This window comes from Protomyctophum parallelum (genome assembly GCF_964188405.1).
Source record: "Protomyctophum parallelum genome assembly, chromosome: 17".
Taxonomy (NCBI): domain Eukaryota; kingdom Metazoa; phylum Chordata; class Actinopteri; order Myctophiformes; family Myctophidae; genus Protomyctophum; species Protomyctophum parallelum.
This window is the reverse complement of record NC_139719.1, coordinates 19,894,076-19,913,737: the sequence shown is the minus strand read 5'-3', so window position 1 is coordinate 19,913,737 and position 19,662 is coordinate 19,894,076. Positions and strand designations below refer to the sequence as shown.

General features: G+C 44.9%; 1 protein-coding gene across 1 annotated transcript in view; it reads right to left on the bottom strand.

The window, feature by feature from the left end:
* Nucleotides 1-19,662, bottom strand: part of cacna1g (calcium channel, voltage-dependent, T type, alpha 1G subunit) — a 382,705-nt gene that overhangs the window by 233,490 nt on the left and 129,553 nt on the right. The window contains exon 4 of the mRNA XM_083787505.1: nucleotides 14,602-14,735. Within this exon, the coding sequence (XP_083643631.1) occupies nucleotides 14,602-14,735 (134 nt within the window). The remainder of the gene's footprint in view (nucleotides 1-14,601; nucleotides 14,736-19,662) is intronic.

Below are 19,662 nucleotides of genomic sequence, written 5' to 3'. Positions count from 1 at the left end.
ACTGTCTCCCTTTGTGTCTCTCTGCATGCGTGTGTGTGTGCATGCGTGTGTACAGTATGTGTGTGTGCGTGTGCATGCGTGTGTGTGTGTGTGTGTGTGTGTGTGTGTGTGTGTGTGTGTGTGTGTGTGTCTCACCGTGTGTTTCTAAATCCGGTCTCTCTCTACGGCTCTTCTCTCTCAATTCAATTTCAATTCAATTTCAATTCAATTCAACAGGCTTTATTGGCATGACATTTTACAAGTGTTGCCAAAGCACAATCACGGATATGACAAACAACAACATAACAACATAATATCACCGACATGAAAAAATAAATTAATATAAAATAAAATAAAGCAGGTGGTGCAGAAATTAAACATGGCATACTGTATGTGTGTCCTACTGGTTGTCCCTTTTCTTGTGACAGGAATTGACATATTTTGCAGCCAAAACTGCACATTCTTTCTGTTCACCCAGAAGGACTGGTAATCTTTCCCTTTCTGTCATACTTCTGGGAAATTTGTTTCAAATTTTGGGAAGAAATCCTCTCTAATATTTGTGTAGTTTTTACATTGTGTTAAAAAGTGTAACTCTGTCATGCTCCGTCATCACAGTGACAGCACAGCCTCTCCTCTCTGGGCAGCCAGGTCTGTCTGTGTCTGCCCTTCTCTATTGCCAGACTATGATCACTCAGTCTGTACATTGTCAAAGTCTTTCTCAGGTTTTTATCAGTTACTGTGGTTAGGTAGTCTGCCACAGTATACTGTCTGTTTAGAACCTCTCTCTCTCTCTCTCTCTCTCTCTAAAGACCATGACGGGAATAAATAAATCAAAATTTGCTGTCAAAATCAACACTGCTTCTAACTGTGTCCTCGTAGCGCGCCACCGAGTGACGCGCTACAAGCTTGTAGGTCTGCTATTTTTGAAAAATCGTAAAAATGCGGCACAAATCTTTGAATATATATTCTTTCAGAGCGAACGTTTTTTTTTTTTTTTTTTTTTTCGACGTCAGGCCTAAATGGGTTTAAAGTACACAATGTGAGCGCTTTTCCCCCACCACTGGTAAGGGTTGAATCAGCACTCAATGTTTTTTTTTTTTGGCAGTGTGTGCAATTGTGCATGTCCCCCCCTCCCCACGTCGTCGTCCCCCCCCCCCCCCCCCCGCGCTTCACTAGGACGGCCAGACGGCAAAAGGTCGCCACGCCCCAGCTGCTTTCCTCCAATAGCAGCGTGACAGACGTGACCTATCGGTCACCGGCCTCTGTCCTTGGTGCTAGCTACTGTGTGTGTGTGTGTGTGTGTGTGTGTGTGTGTGTGTGTGTGTGTGTGTGTGCGTGCACGTCTCTCCATCAGCAGCACGCATGCAGCTGCATGCAGGGAGCCAAGATTAACAACAAGCGAAAGATATGCATAAGAATAATATGGCACAAAATGTTTTAACCCATTTTGGGGCGGGAAGCCCCTTTTGGTGTTTTAAACATTATGTTATAATTTAGCTATTGAAGAATAGCAGATCTACAGGCTCTTGTAGGTCTGCTATTTTTTTTTAATCGTGAAAATGTGGCGCAAATTTGGAATATATATTTTTTCATTTTAAACTCAAATCTTTGCTTCTTGGGGGGGTCCCTGGAACAACATATTGTCAGATGGGGGGCCGGAGGCATATTACATAGAATTTTTGGGGTCCTTGACATGAAATATTGAGCACCACGGATATAGAAAAATGAGTTTTTTTCAGAAATAAAGACATTTTAAATATTTTTTTTCAGGCCTAAATGGGTTAAAGCCTGAAGGTTCCGAGCATTCATTCTCCCACGCAACACTTGGATGGGATGCTGTGATGAGCGCTGGTGGGCAGATCTCCACGCACGCTAAACACTCCCGCCTCACATATCCAGGACTTTTACTTTCACTCCACTACATCCATCCATCCATCTTCAACCGCTTATCCGTAGTCGGGGCAACAGCTCCACCATAGTGCTTCAGACTTCAGTCTCCAGAGCAACATTTAGTGACTTCCTCCTGGGGGGATCCCGAGGCGTTCCAAGGCCAGTGAGGCGATGCGTTTCCTCCAACTGCGCCTTGGTCTGCCCCCGGGGGTCTCCTCCCAGTGGGACGTGATCCTTGGTCTGCCCCGGGGTCTCCTCCCAGTGGGACGTGATCCTTGGTCTGCCCCGGGGTCTCCTCCCAGTGGGACGTGCGTCGAGGACCTCCCTAGGGAGGCGCCCGAGAGGCATCCTAACCAGATGCCCCGAACCACCTCAGCTGGCTCCTTTCCAGGCGAAGGAGCAGCGGTTCTATTCCGAGTATCTCTCGTGTGACTGAACTTCTCACCCTATCTCTAAGGGAGATAGCCAGCCACACGTCGAAGAAAACTCATTTAAACCGCTTGTATTCGCAACCTTATTCTCTCAGAGGGAAATATTGTACTTTTACGACACTATTACTACTAAGTATATGAATTTAGTTTTATTTAGTTACTAGTTAATATTTTCATTATTGTTACAAGACATACATTACAATTCAGCATTTCAATATTTTTGAAAACTTGAAATGCATACTGTGCATATATTGAACACTTTCTTACTTTTGGTACTTTAAGTACATTTCAATGCCAATACTTGTGTACGTTTACTCAATTACATTTTCAATTCTGGACTTTTACTTGTAACGAAGTATAGTACTAAACATTGCAGTATTAACCCATTCTGGACGGGAACCCCTTTTGGTGTTTTAACTAAGCATTATGTTATACTTTATAGCTATTGAAAAATAGCAGATCTACAAGCTACGAGCTTGTAGGTCTGCTATTTTTGAAAAACCCGTGAAAATGCGGCACAAATCTTCGAATATATATTCTTTCAGAAGACTTTTCTTTTTCGATGTCAGGCCTTAATACTGTGGGGTCTTCTACACATCCTGACAGTTTTCTGAAAAAGCCACGTTTCTATGTCAGTCGTTCTTCGATTTTTCGAAAATGGCAGACCTACAAGCTCGTAGCGTGCCACTCGGTGGTGCGCTATGAGCTTGTAGATCTGCTATTTTTCAATAGCTAAAGCATGACATAATGCTAAAGGAAGGCATACGGTGACGACAGCCAAGCGCCACTGTGGATATAGGAATCTCACCTCCTTGTAAACTCATACTTCTGAATGAAACCAGCCTGCTGTAGGCGAACACTGACACCCCATGCTCTTGTCTTGGTTTTGGGTCAAAGTGCGACAATACTTTAACTTAAGTAAAACAATTGAGTGCTTTTTTCCCCACCACTGATTAATATGCAGTCCTCCATCATTCTCTCTCTCTCTCTCTCTCTCTCTCTCTCTCATTCAATTCAATGGGGCTGTATTGGCATGAGAAAACAATCAGGACTGCAACACAATCTATGCACAATGAAATGGGAACGGAGAACTAGAGCTGTGTTACGGCGTGACTCACATTATAGGAGAGGTTAGCTCGGGATGATAATATTATACACCCACATTATAGGAGAGGTTAGCTCTGGATAATCCTTTGAACCAAACCATGAGAATATTATACACCCACATTATAGGAGAGGTTAGCTCGGGATAATCTTTTGAAACAAAACGGAAGTGTTTCAACGTCTTTCATGCACTTAGTATAAAACCTTTGGGGGGGAAAAATAGCAGCACAGTCAAAACCGGAAAGTATTTAAAGGCGATTGCTTTGTTTGTATAGAGAATCACTTGGCGCATACACACAGCATAGTGCAGGAATCTCTCTCTCTCTCTCTCTCTCTCTCTGCTCAGTTTGCCTCTAAACCAACCAGTTGTTAGATCGTTTGATATCCCCGTTGTAGTCAGCTGTTGCTATAGTATTCCCGGTCTGTTGACTTCTACTTCAGAGGCAAAGGCGAGCCGCCGCACACCCGTTACTCGTTCGCCGAAGGAATGATTTATTGATAGATAGATCTGTCGTGTGTGTGTGTGTGTGTGTGTGCGTGCGCGCATGCGTGTGTGTGGTGGAGAGGAGAGAGGGAGACAGACAGAATGATAGATAGCCCGGTGCGCCACAGATGCGGGCGGGATGCCTTTGGAGGGTGTCCCCCCCCCTCCCCCCCCCCCCGTGCTATCGCGGTCATTAGCGGCGAGGGGTGCGACGCTACACGCGCGCAGACACATCAGGACACATCTAAAGTCACGGCCCGTCGACAGGAGTGACAGCGGCGAGGAAAGTGCCAGGTCTGTCATAGGACGAACGTCTGTGAGGGAGAAGGAAGTGACCGCAGAGAGCAGATGGGGAAGGCGTTCTCATCTCCGCAACGTGTGCCGAGTGCTGACATGACGGAAATGACAGTCATGCGGCTACTCTTCCGGCTAATCGCGGTTCAAGGTCGCTTCTTTCTATCTTTCAATCAATCAATCAATCAATCAATATATATATATCAATGCGCCACGTCTCTGTACGTCTGAAATGCACATCATTTGAGAACCGTTCGCCCTATGCACCGACTTCAAATTTGACACATGCGTACCACACCCCCCCACAGGGAGTGCAGTGCCCGGTGTCGAGTCGGTCGGACGCACGGTTGTCCAGAACCGTCACAAAAGGCCTCTTGACAGTGCCATATATATATATATATATATAGGGTCCATATATGGAGCTGGCCTGTTCTGGCATCATAAATATGTTCCGAGTGACATCATCAGCATAGTCTCCAAATTTGGGCATGCTTGACAAAGAACTCCGTATATGGGCATAAAAGGGACACATACTGTACATAATTGCTGGGTGGGGCATTAATTTCCAACTTGCATCGTTCCAAGTAGGCCAGTGCCCAGCGGGCACCGCGCTCTAGTTATTACTTGCGCAAGAGCATGCAAGTAATTTTTTCGGCAGGCGGTACGATGCGTATATGTCCCTTAAAGATATGTACCAATGCCAGGGTAATAACAGGCATAAGTAATCAATTACGTCATATTCTGGCACGGGACATACGGAAGCAGACCGTGCAGGTATGTTTTCCGTCATGCTACGAATCGTATCTATATAATACGATTTTAGTCGACCAAATCTACAGGTGATTTAGTCGACTAACATGTATTTTGGCGGGCCTTGATGTCGCCGTAATGACTGTACATGCTGAAAATAGCAGATCTACAAGCTCACAAGTCACAACGCGTCGCCCACACAACCTGCCCAGCACGGAAAATAGCCATAGTGACTATATTTTATGCCACGATGACGTACTGTACGATGATAAGAGCGGTGCGATTTTTCTCCACACTATAAGGGTATATGCGTGTGACATCATCATCATAAGCGGGAAGTTATGCAGGAACGCCTACTGAGTGGCAAAAAAACTATACTTTCTGGCCTCGACAGTCCACACATTCGAACAGAAAAGTCAGATTTGGGCCCAGGCGGTGGCGTAACCGTCTGGGCACCCGACTGGTAATCCAGTCGCAGCCCGACACGGCATTTACTGCATGTCTTCCCCCATCTCTCTCCCGTTTCCTGTCAGCCTACTGTCTGTCCCTTCAAAAAAAGAAAAACCCAATAAGAGAATTGGATCTTAAAAGTCCTATTTGATTGCATTAACCCATTTTGGGGCGGGAACCCCCTTTGGTGTTAGCACTATGTTATGCTTTAGCTATTGAAAAAAAAAAGATCTACAAGCTCATAGCGCGCCACGAGCTTGTAGGTCTGCGATTTTTTTTAAATCGAAGAACGACCAACATAGAAACATAGCTTTTTTCAGAAAACTGTCAGGATGTAGAAGACATTTTTAGAATCTGATCTCAGGTCAGAATGGGTTAAACAACGTTAAATTAACTTTTCCACTCAATCTCCCATTCACTTTATACATGCGCATATACCCTCTGTTTAGTCATCATGCCAATTGAGTCCTTCCCCCGCACACATTGTTGTGTGTTGTTGACAATGCTCACCTGCCAGTGAGGAGCGCCCACTGGGAGAACTCTAGTCCTCCCGTCCAACACTCCCCGCTGACAGGAGCCAGCCCATGGGAGGTACGGTTTACAGTACGGTCTACAGTACGGTTTACAGGAGCCAGCCCATGGGAGGTACGGTTTACAGTACGGTCTACAGTACAGTTTACAGGTGCCAGCCCATGGGAGGTATATACGGTTTACATGCAGTGACAAATATCACGTCATCATCGTGCACGGGCATACGCATTCGTTCAGTCGTCATAGTCTATTAAAAAAAAAAAAGAAACGGGATGAGAGAGAAATTACAGGCTGGTATTCTTAGCAGCAATCAATTTAATAAGCAATCCTTAATAGCTGACATGGATACACTTGCTGCAGGCGGGCTCCTCATTATCACGGGCGTGTGTGTGTGTGTGTGTGTGTGTGTGTGTGTGTGTGCGTGCGTGCATGCGTGCGTGCGTGCGACACTCCTTCAGATAAATCTGTGTTTAATTCCCTCAAGTTTGTTTTCTGAGTAATCTAGTTCAGTGGTTCTCAAACTTTTTTTGGCTCACTGAATTACATCCCTACTAAAGATAACACTTTAACCACTTGAACCCCAACATCCAAATGCTTGGGGGAACATTCACCAGCTTTGTCATTGGTCAATTTGCCTGTCTACTTCTTCATTGGTTAGTCATTTCGGCAGTTTATTTTTTTTTCAACCAATGACCAAGCTTCTAGGAACATCTTTGAATGCAGACTGTGGCCCCTATGTGTCACAGAGAAATTTTTACTCATTGCTGGCTGTCTGAATACCAATTTCTTTGTAGTTACTTTAAAGTCTTTCAAAAACTATTCCACCTTGCTATTCCTTACAGCCTACGGTAGGTTTACAGTGGTCGAGCTGGTGATTAATTTTGATTGTCATATTAACACATTGCCCTGCACGGACACCCCTGGAAACAGCTATTGCCACCTTGAAGCAGCAGTAAACATAACAGCCTTTGCCTTTGTATCTCTCGGCCTCGCCTCGCTCTCCTCCTCCTCCGTCAACCTTCACCGCCAGACGTTCTGCCTCACGCCGTTCATCTCCGTCCTGACCCCGTCGTTATCATCCATGTGTCCTCCTGGCACACATCTTCCTCATCTGTCTTTAACCCATTCTGACCTGAGATCAGATTCTAAAAATGTCTTCTACACATCGTGACAGTTTTCTGAAAAAGCTATGTTTCTACGTCAGTCGTTCTTCGATTTTTTCCAAAAATAGCAGACCTACAAGCTCGTAGCGCGCCACTCTGTGGCGCGTTATGAGCTTGTAGATCTGCTATTTTTCAATAGCTAAAACATAGCATGATGCTAACACCAAAAGGTGGTTCCCGCCCCAAAATGGGTTAATCTGCCTGCTGCTCTCCTGACCCACTTCCAGAGCGCCAAGTAATCAGGCTAATGGAAGAGATCGCCAGGTGGACAAGGACGGTGGCTATAGACCGATTCACAGAGGGTTTCCTGGGTGCGGCCATTACTGAGGTGTACCATTGAGTGCAGCAGCACTGATTAGCTACACCTGGCCTATGCAGCACCTGCTCAATGGATTACCCCTCAGTAATGGCCGCGCCCAGGGCACCCCTCTGTGAATCGGTCTATAGTGGACGCACGCACGCACGGACGCACAGACGCACGCACGCACGCACGCACGCACGCACGCACGCACGCACGAGCAAAGTTGGTGGTGACGGCGTGGCACGTTTTCAAGGAGCTTGTAGAGCGGCAATTTTCGCACGACACCGTTGTCTGACACAACATAAAATAGGGCTTAAAAGTGAGTTATGCGTGACAGCACTACTACTATGTGTCGCCTCGCAATGGTGGACAGACAGAGAGGGGGAGAGAGGGGGAGACAAAGAGAGACGGCACACAAAACCAGGTATAGAAACTGAGCTATACGCTGCCTAAACCCCCTGCCCACTGTGTACAGCAAGACATCAGAGACACGTTTTGGTCACTGCCTATTATAGAGCCCCTTTCCCTAAACTTCTTTGACTTTTTTTGACTATTTTGAAGAACATTTCACATTGTTCAACTAGCCGATCTACATCGCCACGTTGTGAGCTTGTAGCTCGGAAACTATCTACACAATTGGAAAATGTAATTTTCAAAATAGTAAAAGGAGGAAAATAAGTTTACAGATAAGGGGTATATAGGCACAGCAGTGGCGTGCACAGATAGACACTAGGGGGTGCTAGAGCACCCCCTGCCCTTTTGGCAATTTTGCTGTTAAATGTTTCTTTTTTTTTCTTTTTTTTTTGTAGTGTGTGGACCATGCGGTGACATTGATCAATTATTGATAAAAACGCTTCTACTATATTATTTAGGCCCTCACAATCTAAAGCTATGTTTCTATGTCAGTGGTTCTTCGATTAAAGAAAAATAGCAGACCTACAAGCTCGGTGGCGCGCTATGAGCTTGTAGATCAGCTATTTTTCAATAGCTAAAGCACCAAAATGGGTTCCCCCCCCCTGCTGCACAAGGTGCCCTTTTTTTTCACTTGAGCACCTGCCCCTCTAAATGTCTGTGCACGCCACTGAGGCACAGTGATGACAATAGGGCCCATACTTCCCACAGATTACAGTCACCCCCTTGCTTTATTGTATTGTATTTTTCTGTTTTGTTAGGCGACCTTGAGTGACCTGAAAGGCGCCATATAAATAAAATGTATTATTATTATTACCCCAAGGAGAGGTTTTGGAAACATGACTAATGACGAAAAACGCGCATATCTGTCGGGTGAAGAATAACAATGTGCAAACAGCACAGCAGCAAGATTTGGGAGCTGCTGTGAAAGGAGAAGGATGTCAAATGGAATACAACCACCTTGAGGAATACAAGTCATTGTGTGTACACCTGCATACGCGTATTTACACCAAATGACCTCCTATACATAGAATTACTTCAATACAGAGATAATTCAATTACATTTGAATGTATTGCTGGCTGCTGCTTGTCGCAAAGGCTTTTTATACTATACAGTGTAAGTGAATGCAATGCAAAACGTTGAAATAGTGCCGTCAACATTCAAAAGTTAACCTCTCCTGTATATGGATGTATTACTGTAATAAAAAAATGCACAATATTTTTACAGTTTCACAAGATAGTATTCCCTCAATGTAGCACAGCTCTATTTACGACTGTGGCAGTTAAGCCTGCCACCGAGACAGCATTTAACAGGGATACAGTTTAAATTATTTATGTTGCAGAGACTGAGATTTGTTTGACTATATACTGTATATATTGTGTGTTTGTTGATTGACTGATTGTTGACTCCATTGTAGGGAGCAACTATACCACCTGGGTGTGGTGTTGAACATGCCAACATTGGATTTGTGTAACATATTGGGAACTTGAGTACTAATGATTATGTTTATATTATGTGGATATTGTTGATGAGTAATGTGTGACACAATGTGTATTAAGAAATGTAATGTCTCTGACATAGTAAAATGAACTGGTGTAAGTGTGGATTCAATTAAGGTATTGCACCCCAGGTATTGGTATTCAATTTGGTATGGTCCAGTGGGAGGGGCTTAGCCTATAAGTAGGGAGACCTGCCACTGCCAGATTATATCAGTTAAGGTAGGACTGTGGAGGTGTGTGAGACCCAGGGGCCAATCTGTAGGACTGTGGAGGTGTGTGAGACCCAGGGGCCAATCTGTAGGACTGTGGAGGTGTGTGAGACCCAGGGGCCAATCTGTAGGACTGTGGAGGTGTGTGAGACCCAGGTCAATCTCAAAGTCGTACGAGCCAAGGAGCAGTGAGCTGCAGCCAAGGAGCAGTGAGCTGCAGCCAAGGAGCAGTGAGCTGCAGCCAAGGAGCAGTGAGCTGCAGCCGTGCCGCGCTCGGGAATCATTTGATTAGTTGAATCTTTCTGGTTTATGGTGTAAATACTTTTGTTTCATTTTGATGACTGGATTTGTGTGTGTGTGTGTGTGTGTGTGTGTGTGTGTGTGTGTGTGTGTGTGTGTGTAAGGTGAATAAAACCACCACCTCGTCTCTGCACCAAGGACTCTCCGGCCATCTTTTTCAAAACATTTCCAGTGTTTTTACTATTTTACTATCAGTGCCTTCCGGCCATACTACCCACACTAGGCAAAGTGTTATTTAATTCCTATTTATATTCATAGTATATTGACTGTTGTGTTTCACTTTGGCAATGTAAATGTATGTTTGCTCATGCCAATAAAGCTCCTTTGAATTTCATTAAAAGAGTGACAAAGCTCCAGAGTCCCAAGGTGGAAAAACTAACACAACTGTTTTACTTAAGTAAAAGTATCAATACTGCAATATAGAAGTAAAAGTCCAGAATTCAAAATGCACTTGAGTTAAAGTACGTATTGGTATCAAAATGTACTTAAAGTACCCGACGTAAAAGTACTCATTGTGCAGAATGTGCCGTCTATGCGCGATGCGACACATCGTGAGCTTGATCGGCTGTTATCAATAAGGGCTGATTAATGTATGTTTTGTAATAATAATAATCTAAATTTGCAAAGAAACTAGTAAATATACGTTTTCATGCAAATGTAGTGGCGTAAAAAGTACAATATTTGCCATTTTGCCTCTGAGATATAGTGTTGGGGTAATGTAAATTAGAAAAATAAGAGTAAAAGTCAAAGTAAAGTACACAAATACCTCAAAATTGTACTGAAGTAAATGTACTTAGTTACTGTCCACCACTGGCCGACAGTGGACAGTTTGGATGTCTCATTGTCTCTACCCTTGGCCTCTCTCTCTCTCTCTCTCTCTCTCTCTCTCCCTCCCTCCGATGGCACACATAACTCCTCCACACACTCCCCAGAACCACAATCTTTCCCAGTCTCTCTCTCTCCCCCTCTCCCCCTCTCTCTCTCTCTCTCTCTCTCTCTCTCTCTCTCTCACACACGCTGGATTAACTTGTGTTGCCTCTGCCTTCCCTGCCTGTGTCATTCTCTCAGCTAACCCCCCTCCCCCCCGTCTGTCCGTCTGTCTGTCTCTCTCATTTATCCTAAGAGCTATTCAATATTCTGACATCAAGGGATGAGACATATTGGTACAGTGATGATTTATGACAGCAGATACTGATTGGGCACAGAGGACGATCTGTATGTGACCCGATTGGCCTGCCTGACCCAAAACAGCTCATGTGATATACTGTGCATCAGAAATGATATCAAAGTGGTTTCTCGTGGCATGACTGGAATGAATGAATGAATGACTTTTTATCTCCGTGTCCTGTCGTAAATCCCTTACGGGATTTTAAAGCCCTAACCACACCAAAGGGTCACCATGCAACTCCTTGGGTCCAAACGGTTGCAAGGAGTCGCATGGTGAACCCTTTGGTGTGCCATTGAATCCCATGCGTTGAATCACAAGGGACGACGCACGTAAAGCGCGTCAACGTGCAACAGGACATGTCACACCGCAGGGACAACGCTAAAACCGTCACTGGTGTGATTAGGGCTTTAGACACCAAAAAACATAAACAAACTATATCACATTCACCAAAACAGAAACAGGCAGACGGTACAGAGTGATCAAGTCAGGGACCAACAGATTCAGTAACAGCTTCTATCCCACAGCGGTAGTTGCACTCAATGCTGCTAAGAAATGATCTGCTGCTGCGACACATGTTTTGTTTTTCTGCTATATTAAGTGCAATAAGGGTCTGTTGTGCAATAACAGCTACAATTACATGTTTGTGCACTAGTGCTACAGGGGTTGCGCAATAAACAGGAAGTCATGTGTGTTTTGTTTCAGCTTTATGTTGTTTGTGATATGATGCACTGATTGGTTGGCACTTTTAATTTCGTTGTACACGTTGCAATGACAAATAAAGATCTATCTATCTATCTATCTATATGTGTTCTTTGTCCGTTTGTCCCATGCTTTCTCTAAATATTCTGTAAGTGCGAATATCTCATGTTCATAAATCCAAGCAAGTGTCTCTGCGTCGCTTAACCATAATGAAATCTATGTTTTCACACCGCCTTTTGACATAGCTCATGGTACAACGTACGGGCAGCAGAAAACAAAATGGAGCTCATTCTCAATATCGTTTATATCACAGTAAGCACAGCTTTTTATCGTATGGAAAATGTTCTCCGCTTTGGTTTGTACATTTTGTGCTGATATAAACTATAAAGTGTGTCTTTAACCATAGAGATGTTTACAACACTGTCATTTCAGAAAACCGTCATGTAAAACAGTTCTTCGAAGTGTATTGGCTGAGTAGGTGTGAAGAGAGATCAATGTCTGTCTGTCTGTCTGTCTGTCTGTCTGTCTGCAGTACCTAAACTGTATAGACTCCCCGGCATATCGACTGGGGCTCCACCAAACCCAATCTGTGATGGGAAGGAAGTTGGCTTTGTGTCAGTGCACTCAGTCACCTCATCCCTCTCTCTCTCTCTCTCTAATCACCTGACCGCCACAAGGCGAGGGTTGATAGACTGAGTGATAATATGTTTGGTTTGCACAGGTGAGAGAGAGAGAGAGAGAGAGAGAGAGAGAGAGAGAGCAAGACGAGCCGACAAAAGCGCCCGGGGCTGCAATCATGGTCGGGGTGAAGAAACAAGTGTTTCTTCTTTCATGGAGCCGTCCAGCGGAGCCCAGCGTAATGACCGTTGCCCGGATAGATCATCACACGGACAACACACACACACACACACACACACACACACACACACACACACACACACACACACACACACACACACACACACACACCGTTGCCTAGGTTACCATCCCCTCTGTGGAGAGGTGTTGATGGTCCAGTGGTGGGAAAAACTACACAATTGTCTTACTTCAAAGGAAAAAAGACTCAAACCTCCGTCAGCCCGGGAGGTTAAGCAAGGAAGCACGACTACTCGGATTGCATGTGCATGCGTGTGCGTGTGTGTGTGTGTGTGTGGGTGTGTGTGTGTGTGTGTGTGTGGTAGGGACCGGAGAACAGAGATGGGAAGATATTCGAGTGACCTTCACTGCATGGGAGAACACAGATGCTATTCATTGTTAAGCCTCGGACCCCGTTGACTGTGACTGTGTGTGTGTGTGTGTGTGTGTGTGTGTGTGTGTGTGTGTGACTGTGCACGTGTGTCTGTGCGACGCATTGCGTGCATGTTTTATTGGAGACAGAAATTGAAATGCAACCCTTTTCTACAGCTGAAGGACACACTCACACATACAGTATGTGCCTGCCCACACACACACACACACACACACACACACACACACACACACACACACACACACACACACACACACACACACACACACACACAGGAAGGGAAATATGCTCTGCTTTTCACTGATGGACAACAGAAGTTATGCCATTAAAAATCAGCGGGGGAGGCGGTGTGGGTGAAGATGTCAGAGAGAAGCCAGCAGGAGATGCTCATATACAAACTTGTTTAATCAGATTAAACACGTGCGTGCGCTAGGGCATTCACTTCTAGTCATTTTTACTAGTTGCCTAGTTTACTAGTCGACTAGTTGTTTAACTAGGGGGGGGGGGGTATATATATTCTTCTCAACTAGTCAACTAGTACCAGCAAGGTCGACTAGTGGATTTACTAGTCGACTTGTAAACTAGTCGACTAGTTGCTAAACGTGTTAAAATGGGAAAAGAAAACCCAAGGAAAACGTGCCCATCTCTGATGGATTCATCACAGATTCCAGCGTGGTATAGTGGAGGCTATACTCTCAACCCACCAGGGAGGACACACTACTAGACTACAGGTGGAAACGGCTAGAAGGGTGCTGCATGCTTAACCCATTCTGACCTGAGATCAGATTCTAAAAATGTCTTCTACATCCTGACGGTTTCATTATTAATCCATTCTGACCTGAGATCAGATTCTAAAAATGTCTTCTACATCCTGACGGTTTCATTATTAATCCATTCTGACCTGAGATCAGATTCTAAAAATGTCTTCTACATCCTGACGGTTTCATTATTAATAGCACCAAACAGACCGGAGACAAACAACATTGGCGTGGCCTTTCGACTGCAGGGACAGTCGGCCTGTGTCGATTCAGCAGATATCACTCTGTTTCACATTCAGCGGATATCACTCTGTTTCACATTCAGCAGATATCACTCTGTTTCACATTCAGCGGATATCACTCTGTTTCACATTCAGCAGATATCACTCTGTTTCACATTCAGCGGATATCACTCTGTTTCACATTCGATGTACAAAAATGCTGTTATTGTTATTGGGGAAGATGTTTTAAAATGCACCATCAAAACAAGACTGCAAGTATCACCAACCATGAAGTATACAATCTGTTAATGTGGTATCCCCTGCCATGCACACTCCAGTCATGCCTATAAAACCATTGTGATTCTGAACAACAACTAGAATATTGATGAGATGTTCCGCACAGCACTTTGGTACAGTGGAAATTGTTTAAATGTGCTTTATAAATAAATGTGATGTGATTTGATTTGATTTGATTTAGAATCCATCGCACACTTAACTAACGGATGTAGTGCATAATTGCATACAAAAATGAGGCTCAATGGAGCTGGATGGGAAAATGAGCACAGTTTGGAAGGGGCGCGCCAGCGAAGGAATTCCCTCCACACGCTGACTCCAAGTCTGCCCGTCTCGCAAACTCACAACACATGTCCGCCAGCAAATGTGCGTGTGTGTGCGTGCGTGTGCGTGTGTGTATGCGTGCATAACTCACCCAGCTACCACTATGAAGAAGTCCAAGCGGTTCCACGTGTCTCCCAGGTAGCACTTCTTCCCCACGATGCCCAGAGCCACCATTTTGATCACCATCTCCACGGCAAAGAATGCAAAGATGAAATCGTCAAAGTCCTACACAACGAGAGAGAGAGAGAGAGAGAGAGAGAGAGAGAGAGAGAGAGAGAGAGATGCACATCGTCAGTCAGGTCAGGAATGCTCCAACGGCCTACAAGACCTATACAAGCTACGAGCTTGTAGGTCTGATATTTTTGAAAAATCAAAGAACGACTGACGTAGAAACATAGCTTTTTCAGAAAACTGTCAGGATGTAGAAGACATTTTTAGAATCTGATCTCAGGTCAAAATGGGTTAACTGTATATGCCCGCTAAACTTGAGGTTTACGGGTGAAATACAGAGAGAGCCTCATCAACATCATGGTTTGATACAGTGGTTTTCAACGTGTGTCATATCATGGTCCATTATTTATTTGGCATTTGACCCCTGAACCTCCATTTGACCTCTCAGACCCAAAAGACTTGCGATAATCGTTTCCAATTCCATGCTGTATTGATGTGGTACCATATAGGAGAGATAACAGGCAAACATTGACTATATGTAACAGCTCTTCTTGATGTGTATAGACTTCTTGTAAAATAAGTAATAGAGATATGTTTAACAATAATTTGCACTCTCGAGAGTGTAAAATGAAACAAAATTAAGGGTCCATTTGGTTTCATTTTACTCTCTCAGGAGTTAAAGATCTAATAAGGGTCCATTTGGTTTCATTTTACACTCTTAAGAGTTAAAGATCTATATAATAAGGGTCCATTTGGTTACCAAACCTCCATAATGTTGCCGGGGACCTCCTTGAAGCACCTCAAGGACCACTGGTTGTAAAGTATAGGGCCCATCTTCTGCTAGGGGGGGGGGGGGGGGTACCCGTCCCTCAAAATAAGGAATCGTCCCTCATTTTGGAAATTTAAAGAAGTGTCCCTTATTGAACTTAAATGTTGTTATGGCAGGTGTTGTAAAAATGTATGCAATGTGATAAGATAAGATAAGCTAAGATCTTTCACTGCACAAAATATATATATATTACGGAAAACTTGGACTTTCCAACAAACTCCGGTAAACTCCCGAATTGTATACCATCAAGCCTGCATATTACCGTATATTAACTGTATATGCCCGCTAAACTTGAGGTTTACGGGTGAAATACAGTGTCCCATAATTGCCTGTTGACTCCTCTTTTCACGCGGTGTTTATTGTCACTGTATATGAGACATACAACGAAATGTCCGTTTAGTGCAACCATAACACAGTATCAACAGAGAGAGGGGGGGGGGGGGGGTACAAAGAAAGAAAGAAACACTGATGGGGCAACTCTTCATGGCATCAAACTGTCAGTCCGTCATAGTCCAGTCCGCTCATCTCCATAGTCCAGTCCGGTCATCTCCATAGTCCAGTCCGGTCATCTCAATCCATTAATAAGAGCACTATATAATGCACTGTTGAAAACAGTCAAATACACCAATACAATGACGAGGAGATAAAAAAAGGGGGGACACAATCACAAGATTAACCCATTCTGACCTGAGATCAGATTCTAAAAATGTCTTGTTTGAAAAGGACAGTTTTCTGAAAAAGCTATGTTTCTATGTCAGTCGTTCTTCGATTTTTCAAAAAATAGCAGATCTACAAGATCTGGTATTTTTCAATAGCTAACGCACAACATAATACCAACACCAAAAGGGGTTCCTGGCAAAAATTGGTCGAGTCATCTCAATCCATTAATAAGAGCACCGTTAAAAACAGTAAAATACACTCAAAGTTCACGTGCAAATTCATCATCAATAGGACCACAGGGGATTATATAATATAATACTCTATACTAATATAATATATTGCACTTGCCCATGGTCTATATTGCACTTGCCCATGGTCTATATTGCACTTGCCAGTTAGAACAGAGTCATATGCATATATGCGAGTGTGTGATTGTGATGTCCAATACCAAATAAATAAACATAACATAACATCATGTTTACGGAATCAATCAATGACACGCATCTTACAAGGTCAAACAGCTCATGTAAAAAAATAATTGCCTATGGTCGGACGGACGGACGGACGGACAGACAGACAGACAGAAAAATAAAAAAGGGGGGAAAAAAAAAGAAAAAGCGAGAGTGAAAGAATGATTTGGACCGGGATATAGAAAACAGAGATAAAACTAGTCCTAAACTATATGAAGAAGAAAAAAACGGAGGAAGAATACGAGGACAACAAAATCATGAATAAGTCAAGAAGCGCAGCAGGAATGGAAGATATGAGGGAGAAGAGGAAGAAGAATGTGGTGTGAAGTGAATAAAAAATGAAGGACTCAGATTCCGGGAACGGAGATCAAGGACGGCGGGACACCCACCGGCGAACGTTAGCGCTCCAACACACGTACACAGACAACTTCATAAATATATCACAGAAGCCCTCGCCGCTTATAGGCCCACAAAGTTTACAGCTCAACACACCCATCCTGACCCAGTGAGAGACTCTGTATCCGTGTGTGTGTGTGTGTGTGTGTGTGTGTGTGTGTGTGTGTGTGTGTGTGTGTGTGTGTGTGTGTGTGTGTGTGCGCGCGCGTGTGCGTGTGTGTGCAGTGCACTGATGTGGTTTCTCTCGAAGACCTCAACTATTTCACTTCACACTGCGAAGTGTGTTGCTGACAGTCAGAAACACTGACGATGTGTCGTCTCCTTCTCCCCCCAGACCAGCTGTCCCGGGGCGGGCTTTTCCCTTCATCTTTATGCATGGCTGCCATATAACCCCCCCATGCACTCCCCACCCCCCGGACCCCCACCCCGCCAGATGTGGAGGAGGAGGACCTCCTTCAGATTGTATCAGAGAGCTGAAGACGCACAGCGTTGCCGACGGACAGAAGACACCCCTGCACGTCCAAGACAGTTACTTTCAAAAGATCATTGGTTAAAAAAAAATTATACAACCCACAGCGGGGTTTAACCACTTTTTTATTCTTCTTTTTAATGTTTGTAAAAGTAGCAAAAATAGCCTATATTTACAAGCTCACGGTGCGTTTATGAGGAGTGCAATCAATCAAGGCTTCTGCCCAACGACAGACCCAAACAACACACTTTTGGGTTGTTTTGACAACATATTCCACTTCCTTGTTGGTCCTCTGACCGGTGGTGAGCTACATAATGCACTACCACAGTGAATGTTAGGATTTATAGGGTTTTGGGCACTGGGCCATGGCTCAGAGGTCCAGACACCTCGCTGGTGGTGATCCAGTCTGGATCGACTCCCGATCCCGACGGCCTTCACTGCATGTCACCCCCCCCCCCCCCCCCCATCTCTTTGATTGCTTATTTGCTGCCTCATCAAACACAAATGTTTGGTCACACCATGCGACCCCCATTGGAATTGCATTGTGGCAGCCATGCATTAATCACAGACAGACCACAGAACATTCGTTTGATATGATTCTGACCTTCAAATGTACATCATTTTTGTTTTGAATGTATTGCTGTATTATTGTATTGTTCTTTCTGCTTTGGCAATGTAAACGCATGTTTTCTCATGCCAATAAAGCCCTTTGAATTGAATTGATACGTGTGAATGAGGCCTTACCGTTACACATTTAGCTTGACCATTAATCACAAGTAATTGCGATTAAGGATTTAATTGTGTTTTTGGCGTTGATCATTGGACAACTTATGAATAAAAAAAATCACACCCGTGTGAAGTGAGTGGCGCAACTCCGCGTGGGGGTCGCCGGGGGTTGGGTGACGCACAGGAACGCACCCAGGGTGCCGGTTCTGGCGAGCTGCCCCGCATCCGAAACGGTAAAGAAATGACAGAGTTACTGTGTGGGAGTCCCCGGGGGGGTCCCCGGAATATCCAGACCCCCGGGAACGCGCCCAGGTGGCCGGGCCGGTTCCGGCGTGCCGCCCCGCGTCCGAAACGGTTGAGAAATGACAGAGTTATCGTGTGGGGGTCCCTGTACTGTACCCTCTACTGTACTGTACGGTCACTGTACTGTACTGGCACACCCGAAATCACCATATATACAGTTAATATGTGCGTGTGTGTTTGTGTGTGTGTGTGTGTTAGGTTGCGCACAGGTGGTGAAAAACAACCATGCTGTTTTCGTGCTCAGACGCACCCACCCACCCAGCCAGCCACCCACACACACACATAGCTCCGTAAGGGAGTGGTTGCACCACTCAACAAACAAAAAAGACATTTTCCGCACGCTATGGGGGCTCCCAAAATATATGGTCCCAGTGGGCCTGGTGGGAGTCAATCCATCCTGTCTGAACAGACTTGGACAGGCAGGCGGAGCAGATCCATGAGTATAAATTATCAATCGGGGAAACGGAAATTTAACAAACTGTGACCGCTCGACAGATCACACACCGCGGCGAGGGACCAAATGAAACGATAGAAATGAAACGATTAGCGACATGCTATAGCGTGCCAGGTATATAAGGTCCCTCATCAATCTCCGTCTTCCGTTTATATACCGGAGAGCTGGAGGCGTTCGCCGTTGCTGTAATTACTCATCCATTTTTTGCATGGTAGCTCAGCCTCAGCATGCCTGCAGAGAGCCCGTCATATGAGAAACCCCTTCTGGCCCGAGGGCAGACGGAATGATCGCTTTACTGACACACACACACACACGCACGCACGCACGCGCGCGCAACGCACATATGGGGCCTGTACCAAACCTTCGGGATCACTTGACATCATTGACACCATGCTGATGTCAGCAGCCATGTGCCTCGCAAACTGAAACACACACACACACACACACACACACACACACACACACACACACACACACACACACACACACACACACACACACACACACACACACACACACACACACACACACACACACACACACACACACACGCCCCGGTGTATTGCCATACTCATGAGGACATCGCATACGTTTTCAGCTGATCCGAACCCCAAGTCTTGGAAGAGGAGGTTCCTCTTCCAAGTGGGACCCATGGCGGAGATGAGGGGTGTGGC